Raw genomic sequence first — 14,324 nt, forward strand, 5'->3', positions numbered from 1 at the left:
TTTTTTTATCGCACTCCCGACTATCTCCTTATTATTTTTTTGTTCAAAGACGACTTTTGACCGTAATATGGGAGTAATACAGGGCAATATGTGATTGATATGATACTAATCATATTTTCGAAGTTTCAGAGATAGTTTTATACCAATCTTTTCGGGAGTACTAAAATCCTCGCGTATGCATAGATTGTCGCGCTCGAGCTTGGCATTCGGGTACAAGAGATATTTCATAACAGCTACGTTTGAACGCTAATTAACGTTAGTTTCATTTCCAATTTGTTTATTCTTTTTAATGTATCAATAAATGTGTTAAAAATAAATAAATTATTCTTTATTTCCAAAATGAAAATGATGCTGTTTGTACGAGAGCTCAAGAGGAAAAAAAGCATTTATTTCACCCCAATTTTTGATTACGTTAATGAAAACTATGTATAATTACTTGCAAAAATTGAGTCTGCCAAGTATAGATAGGAGGAATAAAAAATGGCGGCTGTTTCAAAACGTTAAAAACATTAATTTTAATTCAGTGCTTTATATTTTAAAACTAGCAACAACACTACCTAAAAAACCTAAGAGAACATCATTTAAAGTAGTGTAAATTTTCAAAAATGTAAGCCCTAATAGAGCTATTTACGTTCCATAGTTCACGATATATAGCTTTTTAAAAAGCAACATTTCATAAAAATGTTGAATGGAATGTACTGAAAGATCAGTAGTTAGTGAATTTATTTTGAAAAATTTATGTCTCAAAAACCATTTAACGTACAGATGTATATTAGTACTCAAATTCAAGCTAGTTTAATGGGCCATAAAGTAGTTTTTGACGTTTATCTTTGCAAGAATATTAGTTATAATATTTGCTAAAATAAATTTATTTATAGATTTTCAGACAAATTTTCAGGTACCAAATTTGTATTTATACGCGAATATCTTTAAAATTACTACCCCTACGAAGATACATGTCATAAACTACTTTCTAGTAATTTAAATTTCTTTTTTTTTTTTTAGTGCTGGCAGACATATGTACGTCTTATGGTTCTAGATATATATATTTTCAATAATTTTATCTAAACAACTAGAAATTATCATTTTGTGAATTTATTTTGTCAAATATCATAAAAACTACTACTCATAAAAAGATAAAGGTCATTAGCTCCTGAGATACATATATATTTCAAAATAAATTAACTAATTACTGATATTTCAGTACATTTTTATGAAATGTTGTTTTTTAAAAAGATATAGCTCCAGAACCATTGAAAATAAATAGATTTATTAGAGCTAATATTTCAGCAAATTTACTCTATTTCAATTAGTGCTCTGTTAGGGTTTCTAGTATTGTTGGTAGTTTTATAAATATAGAGCTCCGAATGAAAAATTAATGTTTTTTTTAACGTTTTGACACAGCCGCTATTTTTATTCCCCCTACCTATACTTGGCAGACTCATCAGTTTTAACTAGTAATTATACATAGTTTGATATATAATGTATAATGTATAACCTCAAATGAGGGCATTTAACGCCTCCTAATCAGACTTGTGAAATCACAAAAAAAAAAAAAATAAATAAAAAAAAGTTGAGTAAAATCACTTAAACTGTGACTAGTATTTTACGTGGCATTTTTGACCTGTTCACTTCATATTCGCCATGTTTCATAGTCAAGTGGTTGAGCCACTCCACTTCAGTTGGTGCCAGTGCCTTATCACTCTTCTAGTGCACTTCAAAAATGATTTAAATTGCACACCTTCAACCATACAATAGTTTATATCTATATTAATTAATTTAATATTGATGTTATATCAATTAAACTTAAATTTAATTTAATTGTTTAACCATATATTAATTTTACATACATTGAATATTGATTTTTGTTGATAACGTAAATAATTTAATATTGATTTAAAGTTTAAAAATTTCAAGATTAACTATTAAATTTTTTTTACATGATTTGTTAGTACAATGTTGAAATTAGACTGAGAAATACATATGCTGATAAATTTAACGAATCTAAATATTTTATTTCTATTATAACGTTACACTAGATAAGTGAAAATAATATTGCAATATATGTAACAATAATACAATAATATAAAATGGGATTTCGGATAAAAAATTTAATTAATTTTTTAACGAAATAAATACGATGACGAGAAGCTCTCTTACAACCTCAGCTCTACTAGTAGTACAAGAGCCCAGTGGAAAAAAGTCAGTTAATTCACCCAACGTTTTAAAATAAAAAATAAGAATAATTACAGGTCAAAATTAATTAGTCTCCAAAATGTAGTTATGGGAAAATAATAAATTGCGGCGGTTTCAAAATATTAAAAAATTTTTTTCCTTCGGAGCGCTATATTTTAAAAGTACCAAAAATACTATAAAACCTAAGAGAACGTAATTTAAAGTAGAGTAAATTTACTAATATGAGACCTAATAGAGCTATTTACGTTCAATAGTTCTAAAATTACGTTAATAAAAAATGTACTAAAAAATCAATAGTTAGTGCATTTATTGGGGGGGTGGGGAGATCTTTATCTCAGGGACCATGAGACATACAGATGTCAATTAGCTCTCCAACTAAAGCTAGTTTAATGTACGATAATTTAGTTTACGTTTGTCTACGTAGGAGAAGTAGTTTTTATATTTTCCAAAATAAATTAAACTAGATTATCTCTAGTTGTTCCATAGTTGTTTTTCTTGTACCATATAACTTGTTGGGTGCATCCTGTGGTCACGTGTTCAACTACCAGCTGCCAAATGCCTAATACCGCTAATGCGTTTTTCCGAACAGTCAGACGTTAGGTACGATGTTGAGGGAAACGTCCATTAAATGTTTCTCATCTTGCCTTTAAGATATTAACTTATAACGAGTCTAATGTCTATAAGAGACCAATATCTATGTACAACGTAAAATGGTAAAATCACAGCACCTAGAATATCTAATAGTAAATTTTCTATAAATATACCTTGCATATATCGTATAACTTTTATTTATTTATTTATTGATATTTACAACTGTATAAAAAATACAACAAGTAAATTTGATCATAATGGCATAATGATATGATACAGCATGTAGAAAAACTACCCAGTAGTAGAACTCTAATCATATAACTTAAACGCGGGGCTTTACAGTACTCGCTATACTGATAGAACTCTACGAAGGGTTTTGTTATGTATATACTAAAATATGGTCGGTAACAAATTCCATAATTACCTGTGTGCTACCCTGGCTTGTAGGAAGACACCTGAAAGCTTGTGCAGCGCGCACGAGATGGCTGGAAGGCAAAGCAAGATGAATATCCTCTTCTGGTACTTGCCGAACTGTCCCAGCATCTCCAGCACATCGTCGTACGCCATGGTCTTCCTGAAACAGAATTAATAATTTTAGTAAGAATATATAAGGTAACTGTTGCTATAATGGTTCAGTAATAAATCACTATCCATAAGATTTCGTGTACTAACAATATTCTGATTTATTTCGTAGGAGACTTGGTAATGAATTTGGGACCAATAGGGCACCATAAGATGGTGTTTCAATAGCTACATGCATACAAGTTAGTACAAAATTATTATTTATTTTTTTTAATAATTATACAATTATTAATGGTAAAGTTGGGAACAACCGAAGGATGACTCCTGTTTTTTCCTGACTAGGCTCCTGTTTTTTCTTGACTAGCAATGTATTTAATATTTCACTGCTGTAAACACCATCTAAATATTCATACCATCGGAAAACGCTGTCAATGATCTAACAGTTTTATATGTAACATATTCTTGTGCAAATTCCTATGGAGTCATGATATTTCCTACTCTTCCTTACAAAGTGATATCTTATTGGACACAAGTCCCCTCCCTATCTATCCACCGTAGCTCTCCACCAATCCATCTTCATTGCTTATGAAGTACCATAAATGTTATAGGCTACGATATATCTTCTCAACGTGGCCATCGCCTTTCTCTGCCTTTTCCGATATATTTTCCAGCTATAATACTCAATATTTCATCAATGATAACCAGGATGAAGAAGAGGTTAAAAGCAGAATTGCACCTGGAAATAGAGCCTATTTCTCCATTGTAAGAAAACTTGTTAGCCGTACCAACAAGTTTATGCTGCACAAAACATCGATAAGGAGAATCAATCGTTACATAAAGTGGGAACCGTGGACCTTAAGCAACAAAATTATTAACTTGCTAGACAGGTTTGAAAGGGTATATCTGAGGAGGATCTTAGGGCCCGTATGCGAGAACAGTAATTGGTGAAGAAGGAAAAATGGTTGGACTCTACAAGGAATGTAGCATCTTCTCGTAGATCAGGATAAAGAGGCTTAAATGGCTTGGGCATGTGAAGAGGATGAGCGAGGGAAGAGTGGTTCATAAATTGTACATTAACGTTCCGGATGGTGTGCGGCGACGTGGTAGGCAGAAGGGCCGATGGAAGGATGCTGTGGGGCAGGATCTGTGACCACTGAGGATACCTGTTACCCTTACAGAAGATAGAGATATGGATGGCGGCTGTTGAGCAGGCCAAGGACAGCTTCATGCGTCTGTTGTGGCAGTAAAAGAAGAAGAAGAAGAATACTCTTCATTAGGTTAATCTTGTTGTAACCACCAGACACGAATTAACATAGCCCTAAGCTATGGATTCTTGTTTATTAGAATTATAGTTTAATGTTAAAGTAAATTTTAAAGTCTTCACTGTTTTATGGATCTGTTAATTTACTTCATCTTAAAAATCGCTACTCCAATGAATCTTAAGGTATTATGAGTTTCAGAGCCTAATCCACGTTTTACTTTTTTTTTTATAGTGATATGATTAGTTATAAGACGCACATTAGGGCTTATTTGTATAATTTTTATTCACTATTTGTCAACAAGCTAAGCCTTAGATGTTTTTCATGATTGATTTCCATTGATTTTAATTCTATCTTAAGCCTCTTTTTACTTTTTTTTGTTACATTAAAACCATCCTTTCCTTTTAATTTAATGAACTATTTCATGAATCTTTAGGAACTTGTTTGCTAGTGATTTGAGGATACCTATCTCAGAATTAATGGTTAGAAGAAGACTGAGGGAATGAAATCTTAACTCAAGGTTTGTTTGTAAATATTGAGGTCAAGAATTCAACATCATTGGCTTCGAATGAAGAAAACATTCTTGCAAAAACACGTATAAGTACCAAGATATAAATTTAGTTTATATTTTTTCTTTTATTATTCTAAATTTACATTAGCCTCGACGTGCAGAACCCAGACTATACAGTATCTGCATTACTTAATCATAACTTTTTGTGGAAATAGAAATTTTTTTTGTACTTATTCGAGAGGTTATTATTGGCTTAAAAAACCAACATATACATTTCTCTTAGTATATTGTCTTATATAGCTGTTCTGGATTATAAAGGAAAATCACGTTCAAAAGTTCACTTGTACTTTAATTACAAATTAACGCTATATAAAAAATAAGAAACAAATAGTCCTTTAATTGACAAAATAAGATTGTGCACAAAGACGCAATATGAAAATTGATTAGGAGTATAGTCTTGATAAATGATTGGCAAAAAATACAGGGTATCCCGGGACAGCTATAGGGTGTTTTTTTAAGCCCGATAGAACTTGAAATTGTAAAAAATAACACAAAAAATTAAATTGTAATCAAAATTTTTTTTTTATTCGAAAGATCAATACGTGACATTAACATTTGAAAATGATTTCGGGCATATGGGCACCGCGGCTGTTCTTGACGAAGCGCATTCTGGACGTCCAATTTTGGGCCACTTTTTCGAGCACTGCTGGCCGTATGTCACGAATAACACGAACAATGCTGCCCTCCAAGGCGTCAATTGTTGCTGGTTTATCAGCATAAACCAGTGACTTCACGTAGCCCCATAGGAAATAATCGAGAGGTGTCAAATCGCACGACCATATGCGGCAATTTTGCTTATTAACAAACCCGTTAAGCCAAAAATGCGCCTCATCGCTGAACACAATTTTACAGAATGCGCTTCGTCAAGAACAGCCGCGGTGCCCATATGCCCGAAATCATTTTCAAATGTTAATGTCACGTATTGATCTTTCGAATAAAAAAAAAATTTTGATTACAATTTAATTTTTTGTGTTATTTTTTACAATTTCAAGTTCTATCGGGCTTAAAAAAACACCCTATACAAGCCAGTTCAAAAAACCGCTTAAAATATTACAATCAGCAAAAAGGGATTTACTAAAACAGAAACTTATATTAAAGAAAAATGGTAAGCCGGAAACATTTGTGAATTCTACCCTGAAATTAGTACAGAACAAACCGGATTTAAAGGCAGAACCACTTAAAGGAAATGATGAGGGCCTAGAACAGTATAAAGAGTAAGAGCCCAATATACTTGATGTATAGATGGCGATCAATAGATTAAAACCACAAAAAGCTCCAGGAGTTTTAAAAAGTCCAGAGTTTAAGTCAGTTGTTTAAAAGTAGAGGAAGACAACCTAAAAACTGGAGTGCAACAACTTATTCTAAAAATACGGAAGGAAGAGAAGACACCTGATACCTAAAACTCAGACCAAATATTTATCCTGAAACAGAAACTTCAGAAAAGATAGGAAATGCAAAAAGAGGTACATGCTCTATTCATTGACGTAAAAGTGGCCTACGATTCCGTCGATAGAAACTGTTTTTGGAAAATAAAGACGAAACCGGAACTGGGATTTTGGAAATTGGGGCGATTGACAAGGGCTAGTCTAAATGGTTCCCAATGTAGAATACCTGTTCAGGGAGAGATGATCGAAGCTTTCGAAGTGAAGTCAGGACTTCGCCAAGTAGACTTTCTTTCTCCAGTGCTATTCAAGCTGGCATTGGTGTGAATATTGCGGAAATACTCCAAACTTCCCGGTGAAGTGCACTTGGGAATGATGCACAAATACCTCGCATATGCGTAGGATGCAGCAGTCCTGGGTAGTAAAACAGAAGATATCCAGGTGCTGGCCTTCTCACTCATAGTAGCGTAGACGAGTAAATTAATGACTGTAAGCAGGAGTGTTCTAAAAGTTAACAGGTTCAAATTCATCGGAAGAACAGTAACGTCAAACGACCAGGATAGCGAAATATACCGGAGGATTCTCAGTGCAAATAAACTTTTCTTTTCTGTAGCTTGTATCTTTAGATCAAAGGAAGTTTCAAGAAACCTGAACCTAAGGCTATAAAATACTATAATAAAATCCGTAGTGATGTACGGTTGCGAGGCATGTTTTCTTACTGGCACCCTTCAAAGGGATCTGGAGAAGGAAGACTAACGAGGTTGTAGAGGGGAGGACATGTAGCAAGAGGTCACAGTCGCTCTCTTCCTAACCATGAACGTCTCATAGTAGGCAGACCAAGAGGTTGGCCGAAACTTAGGTTGGTGGACAGAAACAAGAAGGATGCGGCTAAACACCAAGGAATAAATTGCAAAGCCCAAGATAGGGGTGGATGAAGCTGGTGGAGGTGGCTTAGGACAAACAAACATAAACAGTAAAATGGTGAACAAATGTTCAGGATAAACCGGTTTTCGGATCTTGTGGATGAGCAGGGGATGGTCCCAGCAGATTATTGAGAATATTTAAGGAGGAAGATTACAAATTGAATTTGTGATTAGATTGAAATGGATGGAAATACCTCAAATTCGGGGTTTTAGTACAGAGAAACAAATTAAATAAATATGAAATCACATTTTTCGTCTATCTAATAAATTGTATTATTTATTATTATACTTTATATATTAATTATAAATAAATTAAGAAGAAATTATATTTATATGATATTTTTATTATAATTAATAAATTAAGAAGAAATGATATTAATTCATTCTGTAAGGCTCGCTGTAAAGATTAAAATTTGCAAGGTTTTATTTATGATATAATGAATAGAATCGAGTTTTTTTTTTGTTTTTTTTTTTTTTACTAAATTGGGATTATAAAAATTGCACTATATAGAATTGTAAATTTAAAGTATTTATCAAACTTTCTACTATAAATCAAATATTTTTTGAGGGAATAAGTTAGACCATGTTTAGTGTTTACAATGTTTTCGAATATACTATTAATAAAGTAATGTTAACAATAGTTAGAGTGTTTGTTTTCTATTACCTTTACTACGTCCACTACCTCGATCCACCACCTCAGGAAGACTGAACTAGACTTGCTGCCAGCCGAGCCGCCTATATCTATACAACTGATTAGATTATACCCATCAACCCATCATCCCAAATGGAACCGAGTTAAGATTATATATGAATTAAATTATGAAATCGCTAGTAAATTGATAAGGGATCTGCTTCTCTAGTGATTCAAACTGCAAACTGTTTTTTTTTATCGTGTGGAGTGTTTGTGTGTAACGTTTCAATACATACACTACGCAAGATAAGGAATAATCATTGATTAAATGAATTTTATTTTACATAAAAATTATGGGATCAGCCAAAGTTTTTTTTTTGGAGCAGTGACTCATATAAAGGAGAGTATTGCCCAGTTCCAGCTGTAATCTTTCCAGATCAGAAGTTATTTCTAGCCAGTGGTAACTTGATCGTTCCTGGCCACTCAACATTCACTCTTTTTACCTAGCTAAAAAAGGCCAGTGGTCTATTTTATTGAGACCAGAATATCACTATCTTAACAATCACTTTATTTGAACTTAAATATTTCGAACCCTATTCTATGAATATAACAAACCAATATTATCATATATAGAGGACATGGTAGCCGAACATGTTGGAGCCCCAGATTGCTTGATGTGATTTGATTTCCACTGGAGTCAGTCAATATTTACTCGTATTCGGCGGAGATCCCAAGAAAACTGTCTTGATATTCCCACCTTCGGGTTCTGTATGTCCTCAATGGAGGACTTGAGCCAAGAAAAAATGTACATATTTGATTGATTACATAAACTAATAATTTTTATGATTTTTTTCTCCGAAGTTAACTTGGTTCAAACCTTTATATTATGCTTTATTTATTAGGATTGCAAACGATATCTTCGTCATAATATAACAGAATAATAATAATTTTCAGCTTAGTCATTACCGTGGTAAGGATTATAATCACTTTCCTGGGTAATTTTTAATTATATGGTTACAACTCCGTTCCTATGGATCGTCACGTGATGCTAAATATCCTAAAATGGGGGTCATCAACCTTTGTAAATTTGTCATAAATTTCAACCTTTTGTGTAAATTGCTCATTAATTGGTTATCTATCAGGTGGCGGGCACTAAAGTAATTTGATTGACAGTGGCTTCACCAACGCCGGAGTTATTGATGTTAACCACCCTAGTCTTAATAGTGCTGCTATGCTGCCACAATACAAAATGTTATCGTGACGGTAACTGTCACACAGTTTATACCACTGCTCTGCCAAAACATTGCATCACATCTGAATATTTTTCTTTATTTACTGTTTGTAATCTCATTTGTCAGGTGATGAAGATTAACCTATCTTATTCCATAATCCAGTAAGCTATCTTAGTCGCAGTTAATTGTGAGCATCCATTTTTTTTAAACCTCAAATTACCTTCTTTTTTTTAATTAACATAAACCGTGAAATATATTTATAACATGATTGTTCAGAATCATGTAATCTTAAAAAAAAAGATTTAATTTTTTTTTTATCCTTCCATATCCCTTTTAGTACAGTTTATTTATTTCATTTAACTGGTAAACATCTATTATGTGATATCTACACCAAATAAAATAAAAGCCAAAGACTTTTTAAAAAATAATATCATCAGCATATAGAATTAGCATGAAGGAGAGCGGTGAAAATTACTTAAATTCAGTAAATTTATAAATAAATTTCATCCTGTTTCCATTTTAGTTATGAGAAAAGTTAATTTTTCCTCTCGGTTATTTATAATTAAAATTAATTTCTACTGATACAAGGGTGCCAAGTGAAATTTGATTGGTGCACAAAATTATTAATAAAAAAAAAATTAAAATAACAGTTATCCAATATTTTTACAAAATAGTTTATTTGATTGGTGGCTTTGAATAGTTTATTTAGTGTCGTGATGTTTATTTCTATTTATTTAATATACAGATAGACAAAATAATATATAATACGATATTTAGAGCTGTGCAAGGTAATGGAGAGTTATGAAAAATACACAACTCCAGTAAATTCATAAATTAATTTTTTCGTGTTTCCATTGTAGTTATGACAGTAGTTAGTTTTTACTCTTAACTGGCCATAGATAAAATAAATTTCAACTCAAAGTAGGGTTGAGAGTGAAAGTTGTATGAAACTAGATTTTTTAATAAAAATAAAAGAGTGAATAATAGAGTGATGCTATATTTTTACACAGTAGTTTATTCATACAGTCTTTAAATAGTTCATTTAATGTCGTGATGTTTATTTCAATATTATATAATTAATTTAAAAATCTTTGTATAAGATTTGGATTGATACAAAAATAACCTGTGTGTAGTTTTACTAATAATAATAATAATTTATCTATTTGTTGATGGGGCAACCCCCGTACAAATGAAGGTAGCCTGTAAAAGTACATAAGTTAACAATCATTTTAATAATAATAACAATCTACAAACTATTTGATTATTATATAAGATAATAACAAAACAGAATATCCAAATGGTGAATTAAAAATAATTTATATAACCTAATAACAAACAGTAAACCCCAACTGGGACTAGCTAGATTAGTCAGCGTGAAAAAACAGAACAAAAACTACATTACTAACTTAATAAAATAAAAGAAACAAAAACCACACATATTGTTAAGATAAGTAATATTTTTTTTTTAAATTTATTTATTGATATTTACAACTCTATAAAAAAAAACAACAAGTAAATTTGATCATAATGACATAATGATATGATACAGGATGTAGAGAAACTACCCAGTAGTAGAACTCTAAAAACAGTTTACGATATAAGGTCACGAGGCCATCTTCTTTTCAGGCTCCTCGGAGGATTGCCGAGAATGGAAGCGGAAGCAAGGTTAGAAACTAGTGGGTTTGGGTGGTTAGGGAGTTTATTATGGAAGGAATAATATCGGGTTCGGGCTAGATCGGTTACATAAGGAACATTTAAGTCTTTATGGATGGTTTTATTAGTAACAAAATAAGTAATAATTAACACTTAACCCAAACTAGGACTTTCTGCATTAGTCAGAGTAAAAAAAAAAAAAGAACAAAAACGATATTACTTACTTAATAAAATAAAACAAATAAAAAAATATACATCTTATTGTGAAGATAGGTATCCTGCTCTAAGTATAATTTTTTTCCCCCCCTTCATAACCCCTATTTCTGGATTTCATTTAAGGTTTTTAGCATGAATATATATTCTGGTCCTGCACTGTTTCCTTCTTCTGTAGCGGCCTACATTTTAAGGAGTTTTTGACTTGTATTTTTGTTGCAGTGGGTGTTCTTCGAAGCACTATGTTGAGCATAATTGCCTTCATAAGTATAAGGCTTTGTGTTACATATATAAAGAGAAGTTTACGATCCGATTGTGAGGGTACAGACAAAAATTCATACATTGGTTTTGGTTAGTATAGCTTAGTTTCGGCTTGTACCGGATTCGGTTCTAAAGATACGCAAGCCAGTTTGTTAAGAAATGGAAAAAATCCTCCATTGAAGTTCCATCACAAGCAGGACATAGCTTCTGTGGGTCTAAAATATATTTGTGCTGACCGACAGTAATTGCATATTTATTTAATATAGTGTAGTTTTACTATATCCACATAAAAAAAAAATTTGCATTAAGCCCTGGCGATGAAATACGATATTGATGATAAGAACCCATATTACAAGTACCAGCCAAATAGACTCCTCCAAAAGGTCCTCTCAAGCTCTATTGGGATGAATCAATTATTACATACAGTACGCCATAATAAACCAGATATCCTCCTTATAGATCTAAGAAAAAAAAAAGCGGAAATTATTGATGTAGGGATCCCAAACAATTATAATATAAGCTCCACTGTGGGATAAAAAAGTGAAGAAGTATCAGGAATTGACGATTGAGCTGAAGGAACTGGGGGTGTTACCACTACTCCCATGATTATACCTAATTGTCTCGTACAAAAATCCACTGTGGCAGGGGTAAATAGTTTGAGAGTGCCTATTCATGTGCTATGAGATGCTCAACTGTAGGTTCTCTTAGACACAGTACGTACAGTGCGAAAATTTTTTAATATTTGAAACAAAGAAAAAAGGAAAAATAAACAAAAATATTAAGGTGGTTGGACATCTGGCCCCCACCTCAGACAGCCTCCAATAGCGAAAAAAAAATAATGAAGTAAATAAATTAAACATACAATAAAGTATAATCATACATACGTAATATCTGTGACCCACATTAAGGATACTAATGACTTTGGTATGATTGACAAAGAATGGAAGCTGCAAGAGATACTTAATTATCTAACGGTGAGCTGATCATATAACAAAGGATAATCACAAATAAAGAAGTGCAATAAACAATCTAGGCTTGAGTTGGCCCTATTATACGTTGAAGATTATTGAAAATCAAGTTGAACAAAACATATACAGATATATATATATATATTTAAAAAAAAAATATATGTGAAATATATATATGAAAATCGTATATATATTTCCTCAAATATCGTTTGTGTGTATCAGAATATTTACGTACAGTCCAACTAACAACAATTGAGGTGATGAAACACTTTTAATCGAAATCGTGAAAAATATGTGCTAAGTATATTTACAGTATAAGCTTAATAGGTCAATGGTGCTTACTTATTACTTCTATTGACTAAGTACTTAATTTCAAGATTTGGGAATAAATTGAAAGTAGTTGAGGGAATTCGATAAAAAATTGAATACTGAATTTTGCTGAGACTAATTCTCGATGTTCCTCTAATAGTCTAGAACTGAAGCGGAGAAAAATTGAGTTATTTCACCCCATTTTTTTTTTTTTTTTTTAATAATTTATTTATTGATATTTACAACTGTATACGCATATATACAACAAGTAAATTTGCTGTAGGAGACATATTGACATGATAAAAACATGTGGAGAATCTACCCACTGATAGAACTACAATAACATTTCTAGAGGAGAAGATCTCGAGGCCATGTTCTTTTCAGACGCCTAGGAGGACTATTAGGTAATGAAGGAGAAGCCAGGTTAGAAACAAGTGGATTTGGGTGGTTGAGAAGTTTATTATGGAAGGAACGGTATCTGGTTCTGGCCAAATCGGCAACATATGGAATATTGAGGTCCTGATGGATGACTTGATTTGTGACAAAGTAAGGAGCATTAAGGATTTTACGAAGGATTTTGGACTGTAAGGATTGGATTCTGGAGGAATTTGATGGTTTAGTGGAGCCCTAAAGCTCAACTCCGTATGTCCAGATAGGCCTTATAATAGTCATGTAATATCATGTAGTAGTCAGTCTCTCTAGTAATGGATTCCCCAATTTTGATTGATGAAAACTATCTATTCTTAGTAGTAAATGTTTATGAGACTGCAAAGTTTAGTTAGGGGAAATAAAAAATTATAGATGCTTCTAACAAAAATTTTTTTAAACAAATATTTATTTTTCATTCAGAGCTCCATTTTTTAAAACTACCAACAACAGTAAAAACTAGTTAGAACATATTTTAAAGTACAGTAATTTTTTAAAAATATGAGCCATAAAGGTGCTATTTCCGTTCAATATTCCCGAGACATCCCGTCTAAAAAGCAACATTTTATAAAAAATGTACTGAAAAATCAGTAGTTGATAAATTTATTTTGAAAAATCTGTACTTTAGAAACCATTAGACGTATAGATATTTATTAGTACTCAAATTAAAACAAGTGCAATGCTCTATGAAGTAATTTAAGACATTTATCAAGGAGAGGTAGTTTTCATGATATTTGCCTAAATAAATTCACGAGATGTTGATTTCTAGTTGTTTGGAGAAAAGTTTTGATTTATGAAAAACTATTAGAGGTAAAAATGTATATTAGCGCTCAAATTAAAGCTAGTGTAATGAGCTCTAAAGTAGTTTATGACCTTTATCTCCGTAGGAGTAGTAGTTTTCATGATATTTGTCGAAAACAATTCACGAGATGTTGATTTATAGTTGTTTGGACAAAAGTTTTGATTTATGAAAAACTGTCAGAGATATAAATGTATATTAGCGCTCAAATTAAAGCTAGTGTAATGAGCTATAAAGTAGTTTATGACCTTTATCTTCGTAGGAGTAATAGTTTTCATGATATTTGTTGAAAACAATTCGCGAGATGTTGATTTCTAGTTGTTTGGACAAACGTTTTGATTTATGAAAAACTATTAGAGGTATAAATGTATATTAGCGCTCAAATTAA

The 14,324-nt window shown here is 31.9% G+C and overlaps 1 protein-coding gene across 4 annotated transcripts in view; it reads right to left on the minus strand.

Moving 5' to 3' along the window:
• Positions 1-14,324, minus strand: part of Orct (Organic cation transporter) — a 130,663-nt gene that overhangs the window by 24,529 nt on the left and 91,810 nt on the right. For 3 of the 4 annotated variants that reach the window (XM_014420452.3, XM_014420448.3, XM_014420450.3), the window contains exon 2: positions 3,212-3,361. In XM_014420452.3, the coding sequence (XP_014275938.1) occupies positions 3,212-3,354 (143 nt within the window). In that variant the 5' untranslated portion in view covers positions 3,355-3,361. Of the gene's footprint in view, positions 1-3,211; positions 3,362-8,108; positions 8,227-14,324 lie in introns of those variants that run through there. The other variant, XM_014420451.2, reaches the window with a different exon arrangement.

This window comes from Halyomorpha halys, unplaced genomic scaffold (assembly GCF_000696795.3).
Source record: "Halyomorpha halys isolate HHAL.00 unplaced genomic scaffold, Hhal_1.1 Scaffold270.1, whole genome shotgun sequence".
NCBI lineage: Eukaryota > Metazoa > Arthropoda > Insecta > Hemiptera > Pentatomidae > Halyomorpha > Halyomorpha halys.